General features: G+C 21.5%; 2 protein-coding genes across 5 annotated transcripts in view; one reads left to right on the forward strand and one right to left on the reverse strand.

The window, feature by feature from the left end:
* LOC112594955 (protein furry) overlaps positions 1 to 24,996 on the reverse strand; it is a 104,961-nt gene that overhangs the window by 65,593 nt on the left and 14,372 nt on the right. The window lies entirely within an intron of this gene.
* On the forward strand, positions 2,795 to 23,949 carry LOC112594956 (FMRFamide receptor). 2 transcript variants are annotated; one of them, XM_025339998.1, is made up of 7 exons: positions 2,795 to 2,866; positions 14,579 to 14,678; positions 15,167 to 15,404; positions 18,878 to 19,077; positions 19,389 to 19,719; positions 19,931 to 20,108; positions 23,460 to 23,949. In XM_025339998.1, exons 2-7 carry the CDS (start codon positions 14,638 to 14,640, stop codon positions 23,558 to 23,560), a joined length of 1,089 nt encoding a protein of 362 aa, XP_025195783.1. In that variant the 5' UTR covers positions 2,795 to 2,866; positions 14,579 to 14,637; the 3' UTR covers positions 23,561 to 23,949. The 2 variants fall into 2 exon arrangements, with proteins under 2 accessions (XP_025195783.1, XP_025195782.1); XM_025339997.1 differs by lacking the exon at positions 2,795 to 2,866 and adding an exon at positions 4,002 to 4,231.

Genomic DNA, 24,996 nt, shown 5'->3' on the forward strand with positions numbered 1-24,996 from the left:
CATTAATCATTGAGCTCAATATAGTAATAAAAATGATGAAGAAAACGATAAATAATGATAACTATTTGAAAAACGTGTTTAATAAATAATTTCTAATTTACAAAAATATATTTGAACAGTAAATATGTCTCATATTTTTGGCTACTGTACAAAAAATAATATTCATTTAAAATTAAAACAAACCGCTTTAAATTAGAAACTATGAAATTCTATCACTATTGTTTTAGTATTTGATTTTCTTATTGATTATTCCGACATAAAATTGGGCTTATAGAAATTAAACATTAATAGGTTCATGGAAAATATATCATATTTTAGATTATATACGTAGAATTTAAAAATATTTAAAATATTTTTACAAATAACCCACTAAATGCTATAAGATTTTATTTTAAAATTAGGATATTTTTTTTTTTTTTTTTAATCATACTATTTTCAGCGATTTTACGAATCCTAATCTACATATTTTTGATAAATACATTTCTTAATGAACAAGAAAAATAAAATTAAAAAGTGAATAACCTAAAACAGGACTAACATTGTTAGTTGATTGTTGATTTTTTCGTATAATTCAGAAAATAAAAATTGTAGACATTTGAGGCATTTTATTGATTATTTTTGAAACTAGTTAATGGATATAGGTATGTTAAAATCATTCATTTTACAAATTACGATTGACAATAGCAATATTATAATATTAGTTTTTTTTTTTTTTTTTGTTCAGACTATTCAAATTGAAGAAGATTTTTTTCATAAATATTTTAAATTATATGTATCATCATTAAGTATAATAAAGAATAAAATACACTCATTACTCAAATATAATTCATACCATCGTGCCATATGTATGAAACAACTACGGTTTTAATAGCTCGGACGCTCGATGCAAAATAGTACTTGTTTTAAAAACGCTGTATAATTCACACTGCATTATATTTCAAACTTACAAATTCAAAGACAGTTTATTGGCTACACATGCACATTATCTGTCACTGAACCTAGATAAATTTTAACATTGGATACAAATAAAATTAAATGATTAAATATGTTTAAAAACAGAAAGCGTACAAAACTGTATCTATAATATGATTGAGGGTAAATTGTAACTATTTCTTAACTATAACAAAATGATAATACTATTAGAATTAGCATATGTCACATATGTAATATAAATAGTATAAAATTAAGATATGGATATATTTTAGTATAGAATATTAATAATATTAATATTTTGGTCTAACAAAATAAATAAAAGTAATCGTATGCGGTACAAAATCTAATAAACACGACATTTTTAAATAGAAATATACTTTTTTACGAAAGTATGAAATAATAAATCATATTATGTTCTAAGTATTAGATATTTTGGTATATAGGTATTCGTAAACGGTATATCTAAAAAAAAATTACTATTTTAAAAACCATAAAAATGTAAAGTATTTAACAAAGATTGAGTAGATTTACACAAATAAATTGGTAAAAATATAGATTTCAATTAATAGGAACCTATTTTTATTCATTCACGTTAGCACAATTTCGTTACATGTAAGTACTTATGGATTTGAAAATAATAATAAATAATTTCGATTAAGTACTATATGATTTCGCATTGGTATTCTTTTAACTATAACAATGCTGTTTTTAAACTTGATGCGCTCATCATGTAATGCAAAACTTGACTATAGATTTTTTTTAATGATCAGTATTTAAAATGAATAAAAATAATATTAATAAACATTAAATAAAAACGTTTTTCTTCATTCTAAAATATAATGTGAAAAAGTAAATATAAATAATTTTTAAAACTGAATGATTTTAAGATAATAATTTGAATAAAGTTTAATCAAACATGTATACTAATAAATAATGAACTATATATTATTTTAATAATTTTAACATAAAATTTATTATTTTTTTTTCAATTTTTATTTTTATTACCTAATACACGTCTATTAAACATTAAATAAAATATTAAGACAATATTTAACGACCACTCCATTTAATATACTGTTTAGTGTAGTACGTATAATTCTAATAGAACATATTTGTAACTTGCTCACAAATCACTACTTTGTAAAATATTTTCAAAAATAATTGTATCTAAATCTTACGTACATAATATTATACAAAATCAAATTTTATTATCTATAAAACACTATTTTCAACTACAACAGACTTGACAATCATTTTAAAACCATGAATTAAAAGCGACGGAAAATAGAATGGTGCTGTTTTACCTAAGAGTATTGTAATTGAGTAGTTAAAAAATTAAAACCATAAAAAATAACTTAACATGAATAAACAAAATTGTTTGTATATAACCATATATAGTCTGTCACAAATTATAATCCAACAATCTATAGCCGTATGAAAGTAAAATAAAAACACTTTGTATTGAAAACGTTTTGAGTTTATGCTATCAAACCAACTGATAAAAAATAATAATAAATACTTTTTAAAACGTGTTTATCTTTTGCTTTCGGAGCTGATATGGATATCATATTATATTATTACAGTAATTAAACATTGATCATGCTGTACATAATAAAATACAAAATAAATTGTATGAATTTGCAAGTTATCTTTTAAGGAATCTATAAAAGGTGTCTTTTATAATTTGATATGATACTTCCTAATATGTAGGTACTTGCTAAGAAAAAAAACGAATCTAAAAAACAAGAAGCGTCTACGCACCTAAAAAAAATGTTCGTGATTATTACTACTCAACTACAAAAATGTATACAAATCTTCAGTATTTAGTTCAAAGTGAATTTAATAACTAGACACATAAGTCAACTACTATAATTTACTTGTGTATATCATAAAGCAAAACAATATCTGTCGGAGTATCATGGTCTTTAAAAAGGTATATTTAATTTAAATTTTGTATACAATAAGTTTTATATTTAAACTAATAATGAACATTATATTACATACACAAAATTAAACAGTTGACACTTAACATACAAAATCTAATTTTTATAGACTGAATTCACGAATTTAATTTTTCTAAGTTTTTGATAATTAAAATTCTACTTATGTTTTTAATTATTTTCTTTTTATAATTCAGTAAAACAAAAACATTCAATTATTTTTAAAGTAGAACTTTTTTTTTTTTTAACTAAAAAAGAAATCAAAAATTATATTAAGAATCTAAAACGTGAAGCTCATAATTTTTCGGTTTCTTTTTTTCTTTATAAACTTAACTATTCATTTCAATATCATAATTATTAAAAACAACAGACTATTCTATAAAAATAATTATGCATCAATATTTTGATAAGAAAAATATAACTGTATTTTAATTTAAATTAAAAATAAATAATATTTTCAAAATGGGATTAGTTAAATTTTTATTTTATAATAATCAACTATGTATTCATAAAAATCATCATTAAAAATTAATTGACAAGTTTCATTAAATATCTTTTAAAATAATAAATCTAGTTTTTGTTATTAATCAATCAATTAAATTCATTTATTTATTTTAAGTTTAACCGGACACAAAAATAAATCATACAATGTAAATTGGTTTTTTTTTTTTTAAATTGGTATTTAGCTTCGAAGACAGGGACCATAAGCTTTAAACATTATATTCTAATTATTTATGTAAACAGTTTAATTACAATAATATAGGAGAGACTCATAATTATTTGTATGTGTTTTTCATAAATATTTTTCTCTATTTCCACACTTCTGAGGAATAACAATTACTTTTTTTATTAAATACAACTGACAATTTCTATACAATAGTACGCATATTATATATATGCACTTTGAAATTTAAAATATTTTTTAAGTCGGGTTTACAAATGTAATTCTCAAATCTATAATGGAATCAATGAAGTGAATATTGAAAATACTAAAACTTGAAACGGAACTGGGGAAAAATTCAAAAAATGGAAAAATACACGGTGGTTCATGGGCGTTGAACTTTCAACGGCGGTCGCCTACAACGAAGGACGTTTAAGCTTCAGTTTCAGTAGCATTCTGTCATTTGTGCCGAGAGTACCGACTCAGTTTAACATATACAAAAACCTCATATTATAATTTTTTTTTTAATCTTTAAATTAGTAATTATATAAATGTGATTATTTATACAGTGATACGTTTATGTAAAGTCAAAAAATTTGATTATTAGAAAAGTTAAATATTTTCAAAATAAACTGATTTTTAATTTTAATAATATGCCAATTAAAAAAAGAATATGTGTGTTCATACGTGGATAAAGGTAATGTTATTTATTTTTTATTTTTTAATTAAGAAATCACAATATCATAAAATTATAAAAAATTAACTTATTTTAAATTTTAATCTCGTATTTTTTAGTATTTATACTAAATCTATTGTTAATCAATTAATTAATTAATTGAATAAACACAAAAATAGTACAAATAATTTTTTTACCATTATAAATATAATGTTAGATAATGCAATACTTAAATAATATTTCAAAATTTAAATCTATAATATATATATATAAGTTTTTTTATTATTATAACATAAGACGACAAATGTATAATACACTAAAAGTTAATAAAAAATATTATAAAATTTTGTAACATACTAAACACTAATAAGCTATGTAATAGAAATAAATACAAAAAAATCTATCATAATAGTTTTGAAATTTTATGAAATCTTATTATATCATCACATTTGTAAAGTTTATAAAACTGCATTTAATGATTCAAAATAATTTCTTTTATGAAAAACTAATCAGTAATAGGTTATTTTGAATTTAAAAGCAATGATAAATTATTGTATTCAGAAAAGAATTTCAAACAAGTTATATAGTTTTTATTATGTTGTTATTCAAACGATAGGTATTATAATACACATACCTTCTTCAATAAAGTAAAATAGAATGAAGTAAAATTTGAATCTGTAAAATAGATTGACTTTAATTTTATAGACAAATTAAAAAATAAAAAGATTAAAATAACTGTTGAACTAAATTTCAAAAATTTTCTAAAATTCTAAAACAATATAAAAAGATACGACTTATATAACTTAGTTTAGATTACTAATTTATTTGATTTATAAAAAGGAACAATCTTGGTTCTCAATTAATGTGTCGACAATACTATGACGTGTGTCATTATACATGATAGTTAATTAGACTTTAAAACTCCAATATGTTTAAATATAAAAATATTTTTCAAGAGTTTAAGTATAGGCTAAAGAAAGTATCAAGTGTGAAGTTATAAGATATTTTAAGAGTAACATTTTATCAAGTTCAAGTTTTAAAATCTCAAATTTCCAACTCTAAGAAAGAATAATAAATTGCATAAATGGTCAAAATTATTTATTATCTAATTTTATTAAAATAAGCATAAAATTAAAATTTTAAGTTTTTAATTTCAATTATTTTACATTCTGCATAAATAATAAAAAATAATCATAATATTATTTGAAAATGCTTAAAAAAATATTCACTACATTTTGGAAGTATGTACCTATTAAAAAAAAAAAAAAATGAAAATTATTGAAAATACATACTTTGAAAAAATGCCAATCATAATCTATTTCAAAACTAACGAAAAAGCTTCTTATTTAACTTTCTGAGCACGTTTACTATTCAAAAAAATGTATTCTAAAAACAAACGTCATCATAAAACCAATAGCTTTCTCGAGGCTGCGCTGAATCTAAATTATAACTTTATAAATTAAATAATAGGTAAAAAATAAACATAATAATAATTAATTGTGAAATTTCTAGATTAAATGAACCAAAAGAAAATACATATTATGTATACTAACTGTTTAAAAAGAAAAAATCAATATTAAATAATGAAAGAAGTCATATTAAATACATTAAAGAATATGTATAGTTTATAAATAATGAATTTAATAACTAATGCCTATTAATTTTTACAGAGAAAAAAATTAATAAAACTAGGTAGAAACACTAATTATATGATTAAATTTTTAGCACGTATTATTGCCAGTCTTAAGTTGATAATAACTATTAAAAAAAAAAAAAAAACATTAAAAATTACAATAATGCGTGCTCTGTAAGTTGCAACAATATAATATAATCTGTAAATTATGACATTGATTGAATATTTGTTTGGAAAAAATAGAAATTAAACATTTTAAAACTGCATACAAAATAAGTATTTATCAAACATAAAATAAATCATAATTTAAAATAATTTTAGTAGACTTGATTCTATTTTTTCTAAAACCCATTTAATTAAAAGTAATTTGATATGGAGATTTTTCTTCAGAATTAAAACTAAATTCAGTTTTTATCATTCAAGTTAAAAAATATTCAACTTATTCTGATGTTTAAGAATCATTTAAAATTATTCCAAAAGTTAAAACTATATTATACATTATAATTTTAAAGGCATGATAATGATATCATTCATCTCTGTCATACACACATGTAGAATATAGTAATAAAAAGCTCGAAATATTTCATACATGGTTAATAATGGTAACTATTATAAAAAATAATGTGAAAAATATAATCTATTTTACCTGAAGCTTTTTTCGATAACTTCACTTTTAAAAGGACGTCACACACTTACTTTTTAAAGAGTATTTGATAAAAGCAATTTAAATGAAATATAACTATAAAGTTTTAAATATATTTGAATTTTTATTCATAACAATCAGTTATAGTAATATAGTTTGCCTATATACTAACATACATGATATAATAATACTAACCATTGTTGATTGTTGCTTAATTTGAGATTAAGTTGGAAAATAAAAAAAAAAAACCCCGTTTCCAGCGAAAAATAATCACTTTATAGCTACAATCATAATGGAGAAACTAAATATAAACGATAAACAATATAATATTTACTGTATTGTAGAATTTTTATTTTTTTTTAAACTATTTATAAAAAATAAATATTATTATTGTTTAAAGTTCTATTATTTTTATGTTCTAAAAACTTGTTAAGGCTCCGAACGGAGCGCTGCATTGATGTTACAATGATATTTTTTTGTCACTTATATCATGTTTACTTAAATCGATTATTTGTTTATTTAAAAGCCTGGAATATATATATATACATTTCCTAGGGCTTATTTAATTATACAAACACATCAATACAAATTATTTATAAGTACCTACTTTTCATATTATAAAGCAGTAAAATTTTTATCATTTTATTAGTTTCTTACAATTTTAAAGCATATTTTAAAATTAATTTGAAAATTATATTTTATAACTGAGCAGAGCAATTAATGTATTGGTTTTGAAATTATGCACGTTTGTGTGATTTTAATATATATTTATTTTTATCGTATCTGTTATTCACCTTTATAAAAGCAGTTAAAATTTTTTAATCTTAAACTTTGAAGATACTGTCTAATAACAAATTTTATTTAGTTGATACATGGAGTCAAAAGTAAACGATTTCTAGATTTATAATAAAAAATTATAAATAAAAAAAAAAATAAAATAAAATATAATAAAGAAAAATGAGAATATTTATACTTTGTTAATTATAATTTTAAGATATTCAAATGTTCATATCATGCAGATTTTATATTAAATGGTTTTATTTATTTTGTTTCAACTCCATTAATATTAACCGTAAAATAATTCTAAAATTACTTAAATTATTATTTTCCATACATGATGAATTTTTAAAATTATTCTGACTTCCTAATCAAGGTCACTAAAGGATGACTTCTTAATCAAATAATGCATGTATAAATTTTCTTCTATCGTCATAAACGTATACTTATTGTACTTCAAAATATTGGTCGTGTATAACTAAATGTAAAATTAAAAAATAAAATTATTTAGATTACCTAATTTAAAGTTAATATTAGACATATGAGTTTTATTTTTGTACAAAATTTGGAAAATGCTATACTAGATTCTTCATAAATTCTTACAGTGATTACAAAATATCGAAAATATTTAAAATCTTAACTATAACAAATTTGTAGAAATTAAAATTGTTTACCATAACATTTAAAATTATTTTCTATATACAAAGAAATCATGAAAATAAATAAACAAATTTTAAGCTAGTTTTGCAATTATTATACTTTTCACACTGTCAAAAGTCATATGTCGGTATTTAATTGCAAAAATTATATTTTTTTTATAAAAACGAATAATTGAAATTTTAAAAATTCAAAAACAACAATTAATATTTATGATATAATTAAAATAACAGAAATGACAATAATGGATAAGAACCCTATGGCGAATAGATTTGACAGAACTGCAGTAGGTCCTAAAACCAAACAATAATAAATGGCAGAATATTATAATAACTATTATACAAAATATGTGATGCATTTGATAGCAATAAGTTCAACATACCGTATTAATAATAGAAAAATAAATTACAAGAGGTAATATAAATAAATTATCAAACACCCTTAGAAATAGAGTCTGGTGTTGACATACCACTCAGAATCGTTTTTCGTACAATTTATTACTGGATTCAAATTCACTATGTCTAATACACGATTAGAAACCTATACTTTTAGTAGAGTGACATATTTTATAAATAAAAAACAAAAACAATACAATACAAAATATTGCTTTTTGTATCTTGTGACTATACCTAAATTTGGTTCTCAATTATGGATAATTATTACTTATTATAGTCTAAATAGTTATTTTTTTTTTTCAAGTGAAACAGTTTTTAAAATCAATTTATGTATATGTTACGTCATCTTAAGAAGGTTTTATTAATATAAAATGGATACTGTTAAAAAAAAAAAAAATAATAATACATTTTCTATGAAAATACAGTAATAATTATTATTCACGATATATTTTATTATTTATCGTGATAAATTAATATCAACCATGATATATAAAAGATATTTAACTTTTATAATTAATATAAAAGTTTAACAATACATGTGTGTAAAACAAAGTTGGCTGTTTTGACTATTGTGCCTTCATAACCTACTGGCTAGAGTCCAAAATTTTAACTTCACGAAAGAAAACATAATATAAGAATATACTTTCATTCGAAAAAAATCAGTTCTTATCATTGCCAAATATGAACATTAGCAATACCATGATAAAATACACATATATCAGTTACTGATTGGTGGTACTTTTAATTTTACATATGCAATAATATGTATATATAAATGTGTGTGTGTGTGTATGTGTGGTTTTTTTTTTTTTGTTAACAGTCCAGGGGCTGGTTAGAAGCATTCCTCCAATCTTCACGTTTCTCTGCTTTCTTCTTTAATTCATAGTATGTTTCACACCCTAGATCATTGACTAATTGATTAATGTATTCGAGAATTGATCTTCCTCGGCTATACTTCTCTTCTGTGAACCCTTCTTTTTTTCACCTAATAGATTGTTATGTCATAGTGTATATACAATAAGTTTTGTTTTTCTAATCTCCAGAGCTTTAGGAAGCTTCTTTATTCTCCTGCTCTACGAAACTTCCTCATTTGTTATATGATCTACCCAACTTATTTTAAAAATTCTCCTATAGCACCACACTTCGAATAAAATTATATTCTTTTTCTCAGCTTTTCTTATTGTCTACGTCTTGCTGCCATAAAGTGCCACGTTCCAGACGTAGGTCTTAGTAAGTTTTTTCTTACTTTTATATCTATATTTCTAAAAGTAAGTAATCTCTTCCCTTTTTTGAATACACTTCATGCTTGTTGTAATCTATATCTTATTTCTTTGGCGCATCCTTCATCACTTGTTATCGTACTTCTTAAATACTCATATTCATCAATTACTTCTAGTGTGCACAATCTTATTTTATATCTGGCCTACCTGCTTCATTTCGACTACAGACGAGGATTTTAGTTTATGACTTGTTTATTTTCATGTTGTATTCCTCCCTAAATATGCTATTCATAATCGTTAGAATGTTTTGAAAATCTTCTTCATTCTCCACTAACACCGCTATGTCATCTGCAGCAAACCGTAGAATATCTTCTTTTTCGCCTTGAATTTTTATTCCTACTTGTATTAAATCCATCACTCGATTAATTGCTTATTGTACAAACAGATTGAATAAACATGAGGATAATAAACATCCCTGCCTTACGCCTTTCTTAATTTCTGCTATTTCCTGACTATCTTCGGAGCGTACTACTTTTATCTCATTTTCAAAGAGACTTTTTATTATTATTCTATCTGATTTGCAATCTCTTTTTTCTTTAAAATCTGAAATAATGTTTTCCATTTTACAATGTCGAACGCTTTCTCCAAACCAACAAATGCTATGAACGTTGGTTTGCTTTTCATAGTGTGTGCGTACGAATATAAATATTAAAATATGTATGTATATTTTAAATCCAATTTTAAAATAATAAAAGTTTTTAACAGTAGCACATAAATTGATAACCGATCATATAATACATACATTTCTTTATTTACTTTTAAATTAATAATATTATAAATAATTAATTTTCTTATAAATCGTTATATTGTAAAACGATTAACTGTTAATAAGTTGAACGTAGTTAGTAAAGTTTTTTTTTAGTGTTTGAAATTAGAATTTTGATAAAACTAATAAAAACTTCGAATTCGCAAATCATTTTGTAGTTGAAAATGAATATAACATTTAGTATTAACCATTGGCATAATATTCATACCTAACATTTGAAAATTTAATGTATTGTTCCCCATTAGTTTCTATTTCTAAAATAAAAAAAAAAAAATTAAAACGTAATTGCACAAATATTTTTTATGAGCGTCTAAAGTTTAAATTTTGACGAAATTGAAAATTCACGCATAACATAACATTCTCTCATCAATCAACTTTTTTGTTTTGTTATAAGTAATTCAAGAAAAAATTACTGTGAATACTTTAATTTTTCATCAAATATAAATTTTAGCATTTTCTATATGTATATGACTTAATTTTTAAAATATTTAATTTTTTTTTTAATATTTATAGACTACAGAAAGTTTCGACTTTTTTTAATTTTAATTTTTTAATTTCAATAAAAAAATTTTGCTTGTTCAAAAACCTTGGAAAATTAATACAAAGTTCATCATGGGTAGTTATTATAGAGATTTAGTTTTATTATTTTTTTTTTTTTTTGAAGATAATATTTTCGAAATCTTATTCTTTTCCTACTCATACAGAATTATCGAATATAATTATTACGTGATATTGTATCGAAATATTATCCTTTATGCGCTCAGAATAATATCAGTCTTCAATCTTCATTTCAGCTACTTAAGATTATAATAGTTTTTCATATTTTTGAAATATTATCCCTTTTCTACTCATCTGTTCAAATATAAATGAAACGAAGGCGTGCAAAGATTTTTTAAGGAATTTAAAATTAAAATTTTTATAAAATCACAAAAATTTTAAAATTTTTTAATTTATATAGTTAATGCTTGAAAATTTAATAAACATTAGTTAGACTAGAAACAAGTAATTTAAAAACATTGATAAACTTATATATATTTTTTTTTTAACATTTGAAGTTCACATTTGGAAAAAATTAGATATTTAAACGAATAAACAATTTTAATTAAGTATTTCGTTATAATAAAAATAAAATTTCAGATTTAATATTAAAAATATTGACATAAAATTAAATAAAAATAATATATAATGTAAATATTTAATATTATAATAATAAAATATTAATAGCATAATAAATGCATTGTTTTCAATAAAAATAATTCAACCTATTATACTACTATAATAGTAAAATAAATATCTATAATATCTTTAATAACAATATAGAATCATAAAATATACATGTAATATATGTTCACTCAGAATCGTTTTCATTTGCAATGATTTATCATTGAAATCAAATTTAACACTTACATTAATAACTAAATAATAGGATGCACTCTACACCTATTGTACTATAGAGCGATACACTTATATCTTTCTTATATTCAACATGAGTACCTAATTTGAATATTAATTTAAAAAAAATATAATACTTTTTAAATATAAATATTTTTTTTTTCTTAAACATGTATTTTACAATAATCATTTGGGTGGTAAGTTTATAAATATCGAGATAGAAACGTGTATGATGAAGCCAACTATTTATAGACATTATGTGATGAAATATTATACAAAATATTAAGTTTTCGAGACATTCTGTGAAAGAAAGCCAGACTTTAAATGTCATTGAAAAGTAATTTAGAAAATCTATAAATGATAGTAAGGCGATTACTAAAATTCAAAAAATGTTACAACATACAGTGATTTAATTCAATTCATGAAATAAAATATCAATATTCAACCATAAAATAAAACAATATAATACACAATATTAATAAACATTAATGCTTAATTAATCTAAAAAGACACTTATTTTTATTAAAGAAATATAATTTTTTTTTATATTTACAAAATATAAAACTTTAGATAAAAAATATAAAATTAAAATCATCGAGATAAAATGTTTATGTTTAATTTCATACCTATCATATTATACCTATTTTTTTTGCATATTATATAAATAAAATTTAAACAATTATTTATGTCTTTCGTTTATTGCATTAATTTTATTTAGAAGCAGAGGCATATTAATTATAGGCGATATTAAATTCATTTAATATTAAATAAGGAATATTATAAAAAAATAATTAATTAAATTTATTTTTAATTGTTTTAAATTATATTTTAAATACTATTTATTATGTGATAATAATAATAACTTAGGTAGGTGGTCAATTAGTAGTACATAAATTACTTTAAGTTTATAATATAAAAGTTATAAATTATAAATTTAAAACCAATGATTTCGAAACTAACTTACGTATAACCTTAAGCGAAAGATTAAATGCGGTTCCCAAATTTCGAACAATTCATTTATTTAATTGAACACTCGTTAAGTTACTTTTCAAAGAAATAGTTTAAGTGAGCAATAAATTATTAAGTAATACTATTTCTTTAAATAAAATATAAAACGACAATCTCAGTTATCATAATTTTTTGTAGTTAAATATTTTCTAACTATTGAGTTTGTGAAATTTTGGTTTTTAATTTCTTGTATTATGCCCTATTTAACATAAAAATTCAGTAGTATTGTATATATGTGTAATTGTATATTGACTATTAAGGTAGCACCTCATTTCAACGCCAATTTTCTAAAACATAAATTTTAATAATTTTTTATCCAAATTTCAGAAATAAGAATGTATTTATATTGTTCGTCTATAATATTAAACAAATAAATTACATTTATGTTGTAAACTCTATTTTAGATTGATAAAATATTGAAATTCTAGAGGGAATCAAATAATTGAATAAGAATGTATTATAATGGGCTTGAAACGAATTATAATTATCTGCCAACCACTATTGTATCATAACTTTTGCTGACTTATCCATGAAAGCTTTTTCGTGTTGATAAAAAAAACATTAACATTAATATACGATACAAAAATACAAAATGTTTCAAGAAATCTCCAAAATTATGAAATTAAAAAGTATTAAATTATTTATAAATTGAGACATGAAACATGATATACGAAAAAACACTACAGTGTTTAACTGAATTATATTGTATGTCGTCGGAAGTTTTTATTAGTCTTGAAAGTTGAAACTAATTATAAAACCAGATTAGTTTAATTTTATTATTTTAAAAACCAAATAATAGTATTTAACTTACAATTTGTTTTAATTAATTAAAATGTTTATTAAACATAATCCAAAACTTAAATTTATTTTATTTCAGTTTTACTCTTTAATAATTCGAGATACAAGTATTAGCGGTATAAAGTACTATTTCATTTGTTAAGTAATTACATTTTATAATTTTAAGAAAATAATATCTATTCCAATTTTCTTTTCAATTCAAAGTAATTTCTACATATTATTAAAAAGTAAAAATGCATTATGTATAAACATTTAATCATGATAAAAGTACATCATTACATTAATTACATATAATACGGTATAGTATATTTATTTTATTGTTTAATACGGTAAATATTTAGCGAACGTGTTGTGCGCTTCATTAGTCTAAAGAACCAAATTTCTTTTTTTCTTTTGGTCCTTTACAAAGTTAACACACGAATAATTATGATTTTCATTCTATAAAATTAAAAAGTAAACAGATAAAAAAATGCCGATTTTATGTTTTAAAACACTGCAACTACTGCAGTTAATATTTTTCTTTATTGTACAATGTACATAGTACATACGTACATTATATATTATAAGAATTTTATTTAGCGTTCATGTGTTTCAATGTTCCTGATTAAATTTCGTCTGAAAATCAGTCTATAATCGAACTTTCAAACCTTTAGCCTAAATGAAATTATTAGATACGTCTTAACCAATGAGACAGCATCACATTTTTATGACACGTTTTCATAAGTTATTAATTGTATACATAATATCGTTATATTAAAATTATAAATACATTTAATAATTGTTTCAATGAAATTTATATAAATAACATTTATTTAAATATTAGTTATGACATATTTCTTATACCATTTAAAACTATAAGTAGATTACTAGATTATAATGCGATTGAAAATAAGCAGATTCAATTCGACCTAAGATAAAAATTTGATACTTAACAATCTAGTGGATCGTTTACTAATTTACAAATAATATTACTTAACATTTCTATACTGAATATTATATATATATATATTTTTTTTTAGGGATTTAGAATTAAACGATTATACTTCCACAAAAACAATTAAATAATAAGTCAAAAATAATGTCGACTCATATAAATGACGAAATAAGCTTCACTGACAGGTAAGTTATACTATTGTTAAAATAAAAATAAAATATATCTTAATACATAAAAATAGCTATAAAAATAAAACCACATTAAGCCAATACTATAATATACTAATAATATACTTTTTGATCTATAATCATTTAAATTAAAGGGAATATTGAAAATGTTTTCAATATTTCTACTATAATTTTTTACATTAATATTATTTAATTTTAAGTTTAAGCGAAGTTGAGCTTACAATGATGTAGGTATGTTATTTTTGTTTGATTCTATGTTTCACAGTAATAAATTATCTTCAAAACTGAGGATGGTTTTTGGTAGATAATTTAATCTAGTTAGTACTTTCAGGGGTTATAAGTAATATAAACAGAAATGTTGTTAATGTATTAGTTAGTAATACATATTTCACGATTAGAATAAAATAAATATGAATTATAATTTTAATAATTGATCGAAACGGTTTAATTTAAAACTAAATAATTTAACTTCATCTACTATTTAGGTTTATAAAATATTATCTGTTGGCTGTTGTATGTCTCGGAAGCTTGGGAAATTGTTTATCAGTACTAGTGTTTTTTGGAACAAAATTGCGAAAACAATCATCATCATATTATTTATCTTCGTTAGCAATCAGCGACACATTATTTTTATTAACACAACTGATGCCTGAACTACCCAAAGTTGGAATCGAAATATACTACATGTATGGGTTTTGTCAATTTTTCATCTACTTAGCACAGGTAAAAAAATAGTACTATAAATAATGGCTGATATATTCAATAAAACTTTATGTATAAACAAAATGTTTAATGTTTAAATTCAACTTTAAATATTTGAAAAACTAAAACTAAATTCTTTAGGTATTAATTAAAATAGCTGTAATTTTACTACTAACAGATAATCCATCTATAAAATCGAATTAGTTAATTATAGCCGTTATTTATCATATAATAAACAATACTTTATTTTAAAATACGGCATAAGATCAGACGATGAAACACTTGTCTCAACTGTTTGACTTATAAAACCTATTATTATAAAAATAATTTATCATAATAAATCATATTAATTTCATTTTTAAAATATATATTATGTATAAATTTATTTAACTGTATTTATAAAATAATCAATCTATAATTAAATATTACAATAAGCATGTAAGCAGATATACTTTATCACTTTAACACGCATAAAAACAAAAGTAATATTTTAAATAATACTTTATAAGATGACTTATTAGATTTGATTATGATTTAAGCTAATTGCGATTTAAATGAGACTTAAGTATCTACGCCATATTTTTAAAACCTGTGAGGAGGATTACCAAGAACAATGATGAGACCAAGAACAGATATTAGTGGATTTAAATAATTTGTTAATTGAGTGTAGAATCGTTTATAAAGATTTTGGTTACATTATTCTAAGTATTTGTTATACCTAAAAACGTAATGCCTATTGTAAACCTAGTATTCGATCTTTAGGAATAAAAACTAAAACTGGCTATAATATAGTTTGCAATTAATTTAATAATATATATATAAAAACAAATACAAAACATATCTCTCTTAATTATCTTATTCAATTATAAAGCATCGTTAAATTTATAAAATTGAAGTAAAACCAAACATTATTGCTTAAAAAATAAAAACAGGCATGTGTGATTATATCGTAAATTATGAATTTTCACTAATTACATGATTGGTACATAATCACCAAGCATATCTTCAAAATCAAAATTTTTATGCTGGCATATTTAAGTTGATGTTTTATTAAAGCAATAAAAATACTAAATATTTTAAAAGATGTCAATACAACATTTTTTCAAATTATATGATTAAATATTATAATAATTAAAGTTAAGTTGAACAGAGTAATAAACAAACATTTTGTGGGGTATCCCCATACCACTCCACTCCGCTAATTTATACTCAAATTCTTATAATGCATAAAATACTTATCCGAGTTTTAATTTTTATGCATCGAAATACTTAGAAAATTACTTGGCTTCGGAATATAATTTAAAAATATATGTTGTCATTCAAAAAAGTAGAAAAAAATTAAAAAATTATAGCGATAAAAATATTGCTTTAAGAACAACAAAAACACATTAAAAAACACCAATCGATTTTGAAACAATGAATGTCCGATTAAAGATTCACCCTGAATACTAACAAAAGTAAAACGCCTACTTTAAACACTATGAACTTTATAATAATTTATTACGTATAAAATGATAAGTTCAAACTTCAAAACCATTTGCTCAAAATGAAATGGGTGTAATTGGAGTAAACACACTATTCTCTTTTACCTTATACTTTAATGTTGCCCGGGGTTTCCTTAATTCACAAACAGTATAAAACTTCATATTTGATTCACATAAATACAATGGGGTGTAATGTATTAAAATGTATAAGCACTTCCAAAATCACTAGAGGAAATGTAAGTAAAAACACTTCAAAGATAAGAATATTAATACAAGTAATTTATTTTAAAACTCAGAAACCTTCAATCAACATACAATACTACATGAAAAATTGAAAAATAAGGATTCAAATAAAGCATACATTATTACAAAGCTAAATTATTTTGATTAATTATTAATCATGGAATTTTATAAATGCTAAACATATTAATTACATAAATAATAAATAGATGTCTTAAATTAGCAAATTGAAAATAAAATAATATCACTTAAGCTAACTTTAATTTTTATGTTTTTATATATAAATTTATTAATATTCAGATATATTTTAAAGGTAAAAAAAAAAAAAGAATAATATAAAACATATACAAGGGTATTCTTTTACTGATATAAACACATAATTTCAAAAATAGAAGCATTTTTGAAATTTTATCTATAAAAAGTTTAATAATAGCTCTATTTGATTTAAACATTCTTAAATTGATGAAGGTTCTGTATTATAAACATATAATTTTTAATATTTATTGATTCATAAATATCATATATTAAGCAATAATTTTTTTTATAAGTGAAGCACTATTTATTTTGTGTAGTACCTTTTACCACTATACTTCTCTTTTTAGTCTAAAGTACTTGGTATATACGTTTAAAAATTATTGCTACAATTTACAATATTTTATCGTAATAAATCGAAATTTTAAGGAACGATTTAAAAAATTGACGTTCAAAAATTAAAAGTCTAATTCATCCACTAATTTTTAAGTATAGGTACTATAATAACTAATAAATCTATAAGTTAATATTACCTTGACTTATAAAATCCATAGACCAAAATTCCAAATTAATGAAAATTTTTAAATTAAATACTTTTCTCTGTTAACAATATGGTAAAAATTAAACTAGAATATAATATCTTGTAATTGTGTTAAAAAAGAAAAAAAAATGCTTTTACTTTATCGTAAAATCAAATATATATATATATATATATACTGTACATAATTAAGTTTAAAGAAGATTATGTTAGTAATTAATTTTTATAGCATGATAAATGCGTACGCCATACGATTTAAAGTAAATCAATTAAACGTCGTAATAAACAGTAACAAAACTAGTGAAAGCACTAAAATCTGTCTCGTGGATAACAATTCTTCTTCTTCACAAATAACAGCCTGTAACCTTCTGATGAAGTAAATCAATCCTCTCAGGTGTGGCATTTTATTAGAGTAATTCTAAGGCATTATCTTAATTACAATGAAAAATCTATAAAAGTGCATGCAACATTCAAAATATAGTTTATCTACAATTTGAAAAAAAATAGAACTCTAACATAATTTATAGTAAATCAATTATATTACATGATAAATAACATCATCAAGTAATAACAATTGAAACATTTAAATATTAATATATAATTGAAACCAATTTTATAAATAATATTGCGTTCATTTAATTTCATAACATGAGTTAAATAATTACCAACTTTCATTTATTTTTAAGTATTTCAATTTAGTTATAGAACCTTAAATCTTAATTAACAATAGGTATTTAATATATATTTAGTTTTAAAAATTGTGTTTAAATCAAAAATATTGATGAATTTAAAAATATTTTTCTAAAAGTTGCATACACAGCTGTAAAAAATGTTAATAGATTATTTTAGGTATAAAAAAAAAAAAAAAAAACGATGCCAATGGTACTATTAATTAGATTTTTATAATTTTTGTCATTTTATCAATGTAATGTATTATTTATTAAACAAATAATTGTTTGGCTTTTTTTTTTTTTACATAGATGTGTAGTTTTATTAGCGTGTGGCTAGTTGTAGTGTTTACATCAGAACGTTTTATAGCTGTTCGATATCCATTACACAGATCGGTGATATGTACAGTATACAGAGCTAAAATCGTACTATGCATATTATTCACGTTTGCATTAGTAACGCATATACCTTATTTAGTGATTTCAGCACCTAATAACGTGACTTTAAAAAAGTAAGTATTGTTTAAAATTAAATCATACTTAACACAAATTGGATATTTGTTTCACAAAAATATAATTAATTTTAAAATAAAATTCATTCTTTATATTTTAAATCACACTTTAAAAATATATTTTACATTATTCATTAAAAAAAATTAAAACTTTGTTTTTGTTCAACATTATTGTGTATAAAGCAAACTCAAACTGATTTATGTATCACCAAATACCAAAATATCTAATTTCATTACAAATATTGTATTCATAGTGTCAAACAGTAAGTAATGATACGTTACAACATCTTAATTAATCATTTTACGAATAGCAACTCAACAACAACAGAATGTAGCCTGAACTTTTCCTATTACGAATTATATACATGGCTAAACTATGCAGACGTATTAATAAACATGATGATACCATTTTTCTTGATCGTGGTATTCAATAGTATGATTTGTCAATCTGTGTGTCGGTTAGCCAGAATAAGACGAACAATGACACTTCATCCATCTAGAAGAAGACAATCTATATCACAAAACTCACAACACACATCTCAAATAAAAGTAACAGAAATGCTCTTAGTCGTGTCTTCAGTGTTTTTATGTCTTAATCTACCATCATACGTATTCCGAGTATGGATGGTATGGGACAATGTGGTGAGTATTACATTAATTGTTGTACATTTATAATAATTTATACTAAATGTTTATTGGCTATAAAAATAGTTTAAAGACTAACAACAATTTATAATTTTTTGATCACTTAGAAATTTATAACATATTGTTAAGGAGAATTACAGTTAAAATATCTTAAAAATATATTTTACTCAAACATTTGTTTACATAAGTTACATTTCTTGGTTTTTAGACGTCAACACAATACAAAACTACACAAGACATTGCAAATCAAATGTACAACACACATTTTGGAATAAATTTCGTACTGTACTGTGTAAGTGGTCAAAATTTTCGAAGAGCTTTAGCTGAACTTTGGAATAAAAGAAGACATTACAAAAAAAGATTAAGGGAAACTCAGGTCACAACAGGTAAAGATTATTTATGTTAAAAAAAGTATTAACTAATTAATTACCTACTATATATCAAATAGAATAACAAACATTTTTTGAATAATATATTAGATATGTTATTTTATAAGTTAAACAAAATATAAGGTTTAAATAAAATATATTAAATGTATACAAATACATGAATACATGATATTATCTTACTGAGGAGAATTTCAAGCATTTTTTTTCTATAAATATTGAGTATCAATACCAAATCTTAAACAACACAAATTAATTTAAAAATATATACCAATAAATACTATATATATATATACTAAAATATTGGTGATAATTAAAGGTATTATTATATTTTAATGCAAATAAATATGAATATAGTGTATAAGTACACCACATATAATTGTCAAATAGTTCTAAAATGTTAAATTTTATCAAAATCCAATCAAATGTATTTGTATTGAATAAATAAGAATATCCAAATATCTAATAAGTGATAGGGCTACAACATAAGAAAGATACACGCATGAACTATATAAATAGCAAGTTTGCGCGTTGAATAAAACCATAAATATATAACCTGCACATTTTTAAAAATAATATTAAATGTCTAATAAAAATTATTCAAAATGATCGATTTTGCATCTTGAATAGATAGCGTTTAAGCTTCGTTAAAAAATAAACACGAGTTACTATCAAATTTTTATTCAGAAATTTGCTACGAATAAAATAATTTCAGATAAATTTTTTCAATTACCATTGTAAACAAAAATTAATACGTTGTAAGTAATTTAAAGTCATGCAATAAAATTTTTTTCAAAATTTTAACTTTTAAAATAATATTTTATTTTTTTCAGTTCATAATAGATAAATAACTTCTTATTAAAAGTTATAAAAGGTAAAATTATTTTAGATTATTATTTTACCTCAAAATTAATTTTATGATAAAATTTTCCAGAAATTAACATAGAAGTTTATTTCCAATACTTTTCAACACTTTTTGAAAACAATCTAGTTGCTTGCCAAAACTTTTAAACTAACCTAAAAGGTATTTATTTTTTTTTTATACGCTGAGTAATAAACAAAGCATACTTCTCCCTTCTTTATATTGTTTAATATAATACATTTTTTGAATGTTTAAAAATATCTACTCAAGACATTATTTTCGAATAATAAAATTTTTTAACATATTATCACGTTTAAATCGAAATTCAAACTAGCAGTTTCTGAGTTAGTAACTTTATTTACTGATAATAATAGTTCTATATAATGATTTAACATAACATTTAAAATTAATTAATATTTACGAGTAGTCAAGTACTCCAGTACTTATACTTACTAAAACGATTTTTACAAATTATAAAATTGTAGTAACTTAGTATTCAAATCATTGAAGTACCTATATCTTGTAAACCAGTTAACATACACCATTATCCTTAACAGTTATAAGCACATATTAATAATTAAAAAACTATTAGTTCAAATTTCAAAATTATTTATTTTTTTTATCACTCTTTTATAATTTACAATAAAAAGAGTGGCTTTGATTTGAAAAAATAAGTTCATCCCAGACACTTCTTAAATTGTATAAAGTATACCTGTTTAAAAGTTCCAGAACAGAATTTGAATAAATTGGTTATTAAAGCGAAAAAATTAGGATGAGGATGCTTAGTGAATCACTCAATATACGTATACACAAATTATAAAACTAATAACTTTCACATTTTCAAAATAAACTAAGAGGCTTAAATCTAATAATGGACAATGGAGTATTACAGTGTTATTGATACACTTATTTTTGACAGGATATCGGTTACATTCTAACATACGCGATTTAAAATACGGATATAATTTAGAAAATAAACAAAGTAGAAGTGGTTTTAAACACCTATACAAATACAACCAATAGTTAGAAATGAACTCTTAAAAATTCTAAACAAATAGCATAAATAGGAACACAAGAAAATAGTAAACATTTGAAAGTTTAAAACATAATAAAAGAAAAATAATTGTACACAACAAATAAATTGGATTATTCATATAGAAGTAAGAAAATATATTTATACATATAAATATAAACTTAAAATAAACTAAAAAGAAATCGTGAATTGTATTATTATTACAGTAATTTTCATTTTTTTTTTTTTTTTTTTTTTTGAAAAGAATTGAAAAATATATTATTAATATAAGTACCATATAACTAAATACCATTAGACATTCATTATTAAACTAGGTAAATATATTTAAAATCAATGTACCAACGTCCTTAAATTGTTTTTCTAAATTAATTTATTGATCTTTAATAATTATATTGTTCTATTTTCTACAACAAAATAGTATAATTCCTTAAATTCGTGAAGTTGCAGTCTTAAATATGTTAAACTTAATCGTAATTTGAAATTTGAATGCGAAAATCAATACAATTTTCAAATAACACTATATACCAACTAACAAGTAACAAGCTTCACTAATATTTTATTTTTTTAATATTAGGTTTAAAGTTGAAAATAATTAAATAACATTGTAACATTTTAAAAATAATAAATGCAAGAAGTATATTAAATGGTAAACTTTAGGTATAAGTATTAACATTATTTGTTTTTAAATAAACTGTAAATTTAGTAAAATAATAATGAAAAATAAAACGACTATTTTCATTTCATTATTAATCATTATAGAAGTCTACGATTTTTATAATAATAAGTGAATATTTTATAAATACAATAAAAATCATAAATAACAATGAGTTATTTTATCAACTGAAAATAGTATTTAGAACAATTTTAATAAAATTGCATATCAAGTAAAAATGTTTACTGACACATTATAAAAAAAATAAAATTGTGGAAGTATTAAGAAATCAAATATATTATAAGTTCTACGACTGCCAAATATACAACAACATTAATTTTAGATATTTTGTATTTAAAGTAATATGTTTAGACATAACCAAATAAATTGGTCATATTTTTTTGCCACTTTAAAGTTTAATTTTATAACTAAGTACCAAGAAAAGATTTTCATAAATTTAATGATTAATTTAGATGGCCAGCAAATAATTAGAATGATGATATGTATAGCAAGAAGAATCCAATAACTTTTTAGTATAGGTATTTAATATTATTTATGTTTATTAAGAATAAAATTACAAAATTAAAAATAAACATCTATAGAATTTGACCCCGATTGGTATAAAAAATAAAATAAAAACTATGAGATGGAGTTATAAATTTGTATATAATATAAATATTTATATAACAACTTATAAACTAAATAATAATTACTAATAATAATAAAACATCATATTTAAATATTCCCATTGTAAATTACACGTTTTAAGTATATATTAATAATAAGCAATATTATATGTTGCAGTATTATCAGAATTCTCAAAAAGTGGGGTTGGATCAAAACAAACTACCGTCAACGGAACTTGGAAAGAAGTACATGAACTCTTACCAATTGCACACAGTTAATGTTTTAAGAATAAACTCATTTTTAAATATACCTATAATATAGCTATAATATGGCTATATTTAAAATTATAAATATTAAACAATATTGTACATAGTAAATGTGTTGTAAGAAACAGAAAATTTTGATTGGGAGAAAATTCTCTTCAAGTTATCGTCCTCCCCTACCAATCAAAAAACATTTTTTGTATCAATAAATGTGTAAATTATCATATAATTATTATTTAATGTAAATAGAGCAATAAAAACTTACAGTACAACACTATATTACAATAAAAATATTTAATAATCAGTAATTTCATTTTGAAATAACGATTTTGTAGTGTTTTTAAAATATATCTTTCAATTTATAATTCAGTAAATTTCTTATCGAACGTACTGGGAACGTGAAATAAACGGAATTATTACTAATACAATAATTTAATTTATAATAACTTATTTACTTTTACTGATTTAAAATTAAAAAAAAAAAAAAATTATAATATGACGTATAACATCGATTCCATTATAGAATTTACTATTCATTCATAAATGTTAATATTTTCTCTTGATTCCCCCTACCAATAAATAAATTTAGTCTACGGCTGTTAAAATAAGCATTGTAAATTATAATATGTATTATGTATATTTAATGCACTGTATAATATAAAAGTATAAAAACTATTTTTTTTTTTTTTTTATTAATTAATACATTTTATATAAGTGCTCTATATATTTTTGAATAATAATTGTTAGCTTACGTGTCCACTTATATTGATTTAATATTTTGGTGTTAACTATTATATAACCAAACATACAATATAACGGATATATATTAATGTATTGGCTTTTATAATATTATAATAAAAATGTGTACCTATTTGTAGTAGTTAATGATTCTATAGTTTCTAAATTTAAACTGTTAAATAGATTTTTTTATATGCATTTATTATATTATAACAACTATTATTAATTTACTAGTCATTTTAGTATTTTACATATTATATCAACTTAAATTAAAATGGATCAATTGAGAATTTTAAAAAAGTGAGTAAGTTATGTACATAACATTAATATAAAAAATTGATAAAAATTTCAAACATCTACGGTCATTCATTTTGAAGTTACACCAAATAAACAAAATCAATTTAATTAAATACTGGTTTTGTATAAAAATTCCCATTTTTCTTTAATTTTTATAATTTTTTAAAGTCCTGAAAATTTTTAATTTTGACCTGTTTAAAATGTAAAATAAATCCAATATTCTATCAGACACCATCCTCGAAGTTAAAAATTGAAATATTTTTTCGATTACTTATTGTGTATAGGTACATAACACAATACACATACACAAAACAACTCATTATAAAATCAATACACTCATCGCTATGCTCAGAATTTAAAGCTATGATGATAAATGATAAAGCCTAAATATTTAAATACTTAAATTTTATAGTCCA

Source organism: Melanaphis sacchari, unplaced genomic scaffold (genome assembly GCF_002803265.2).
Source record: "Melanaphis sacchari strain LSU unplaced genomic scaffold, SCAv2.0 Contig24_pilon_pilon, whole genome shotgun sequence".
In the NCBI taxonomy this organism is placed as follows: Eukaryota; Metazoa; Arthropoda; class Insecta; order Hemiptera; family Aphididae; genus Melanaphis; species Melanaphis sacchari.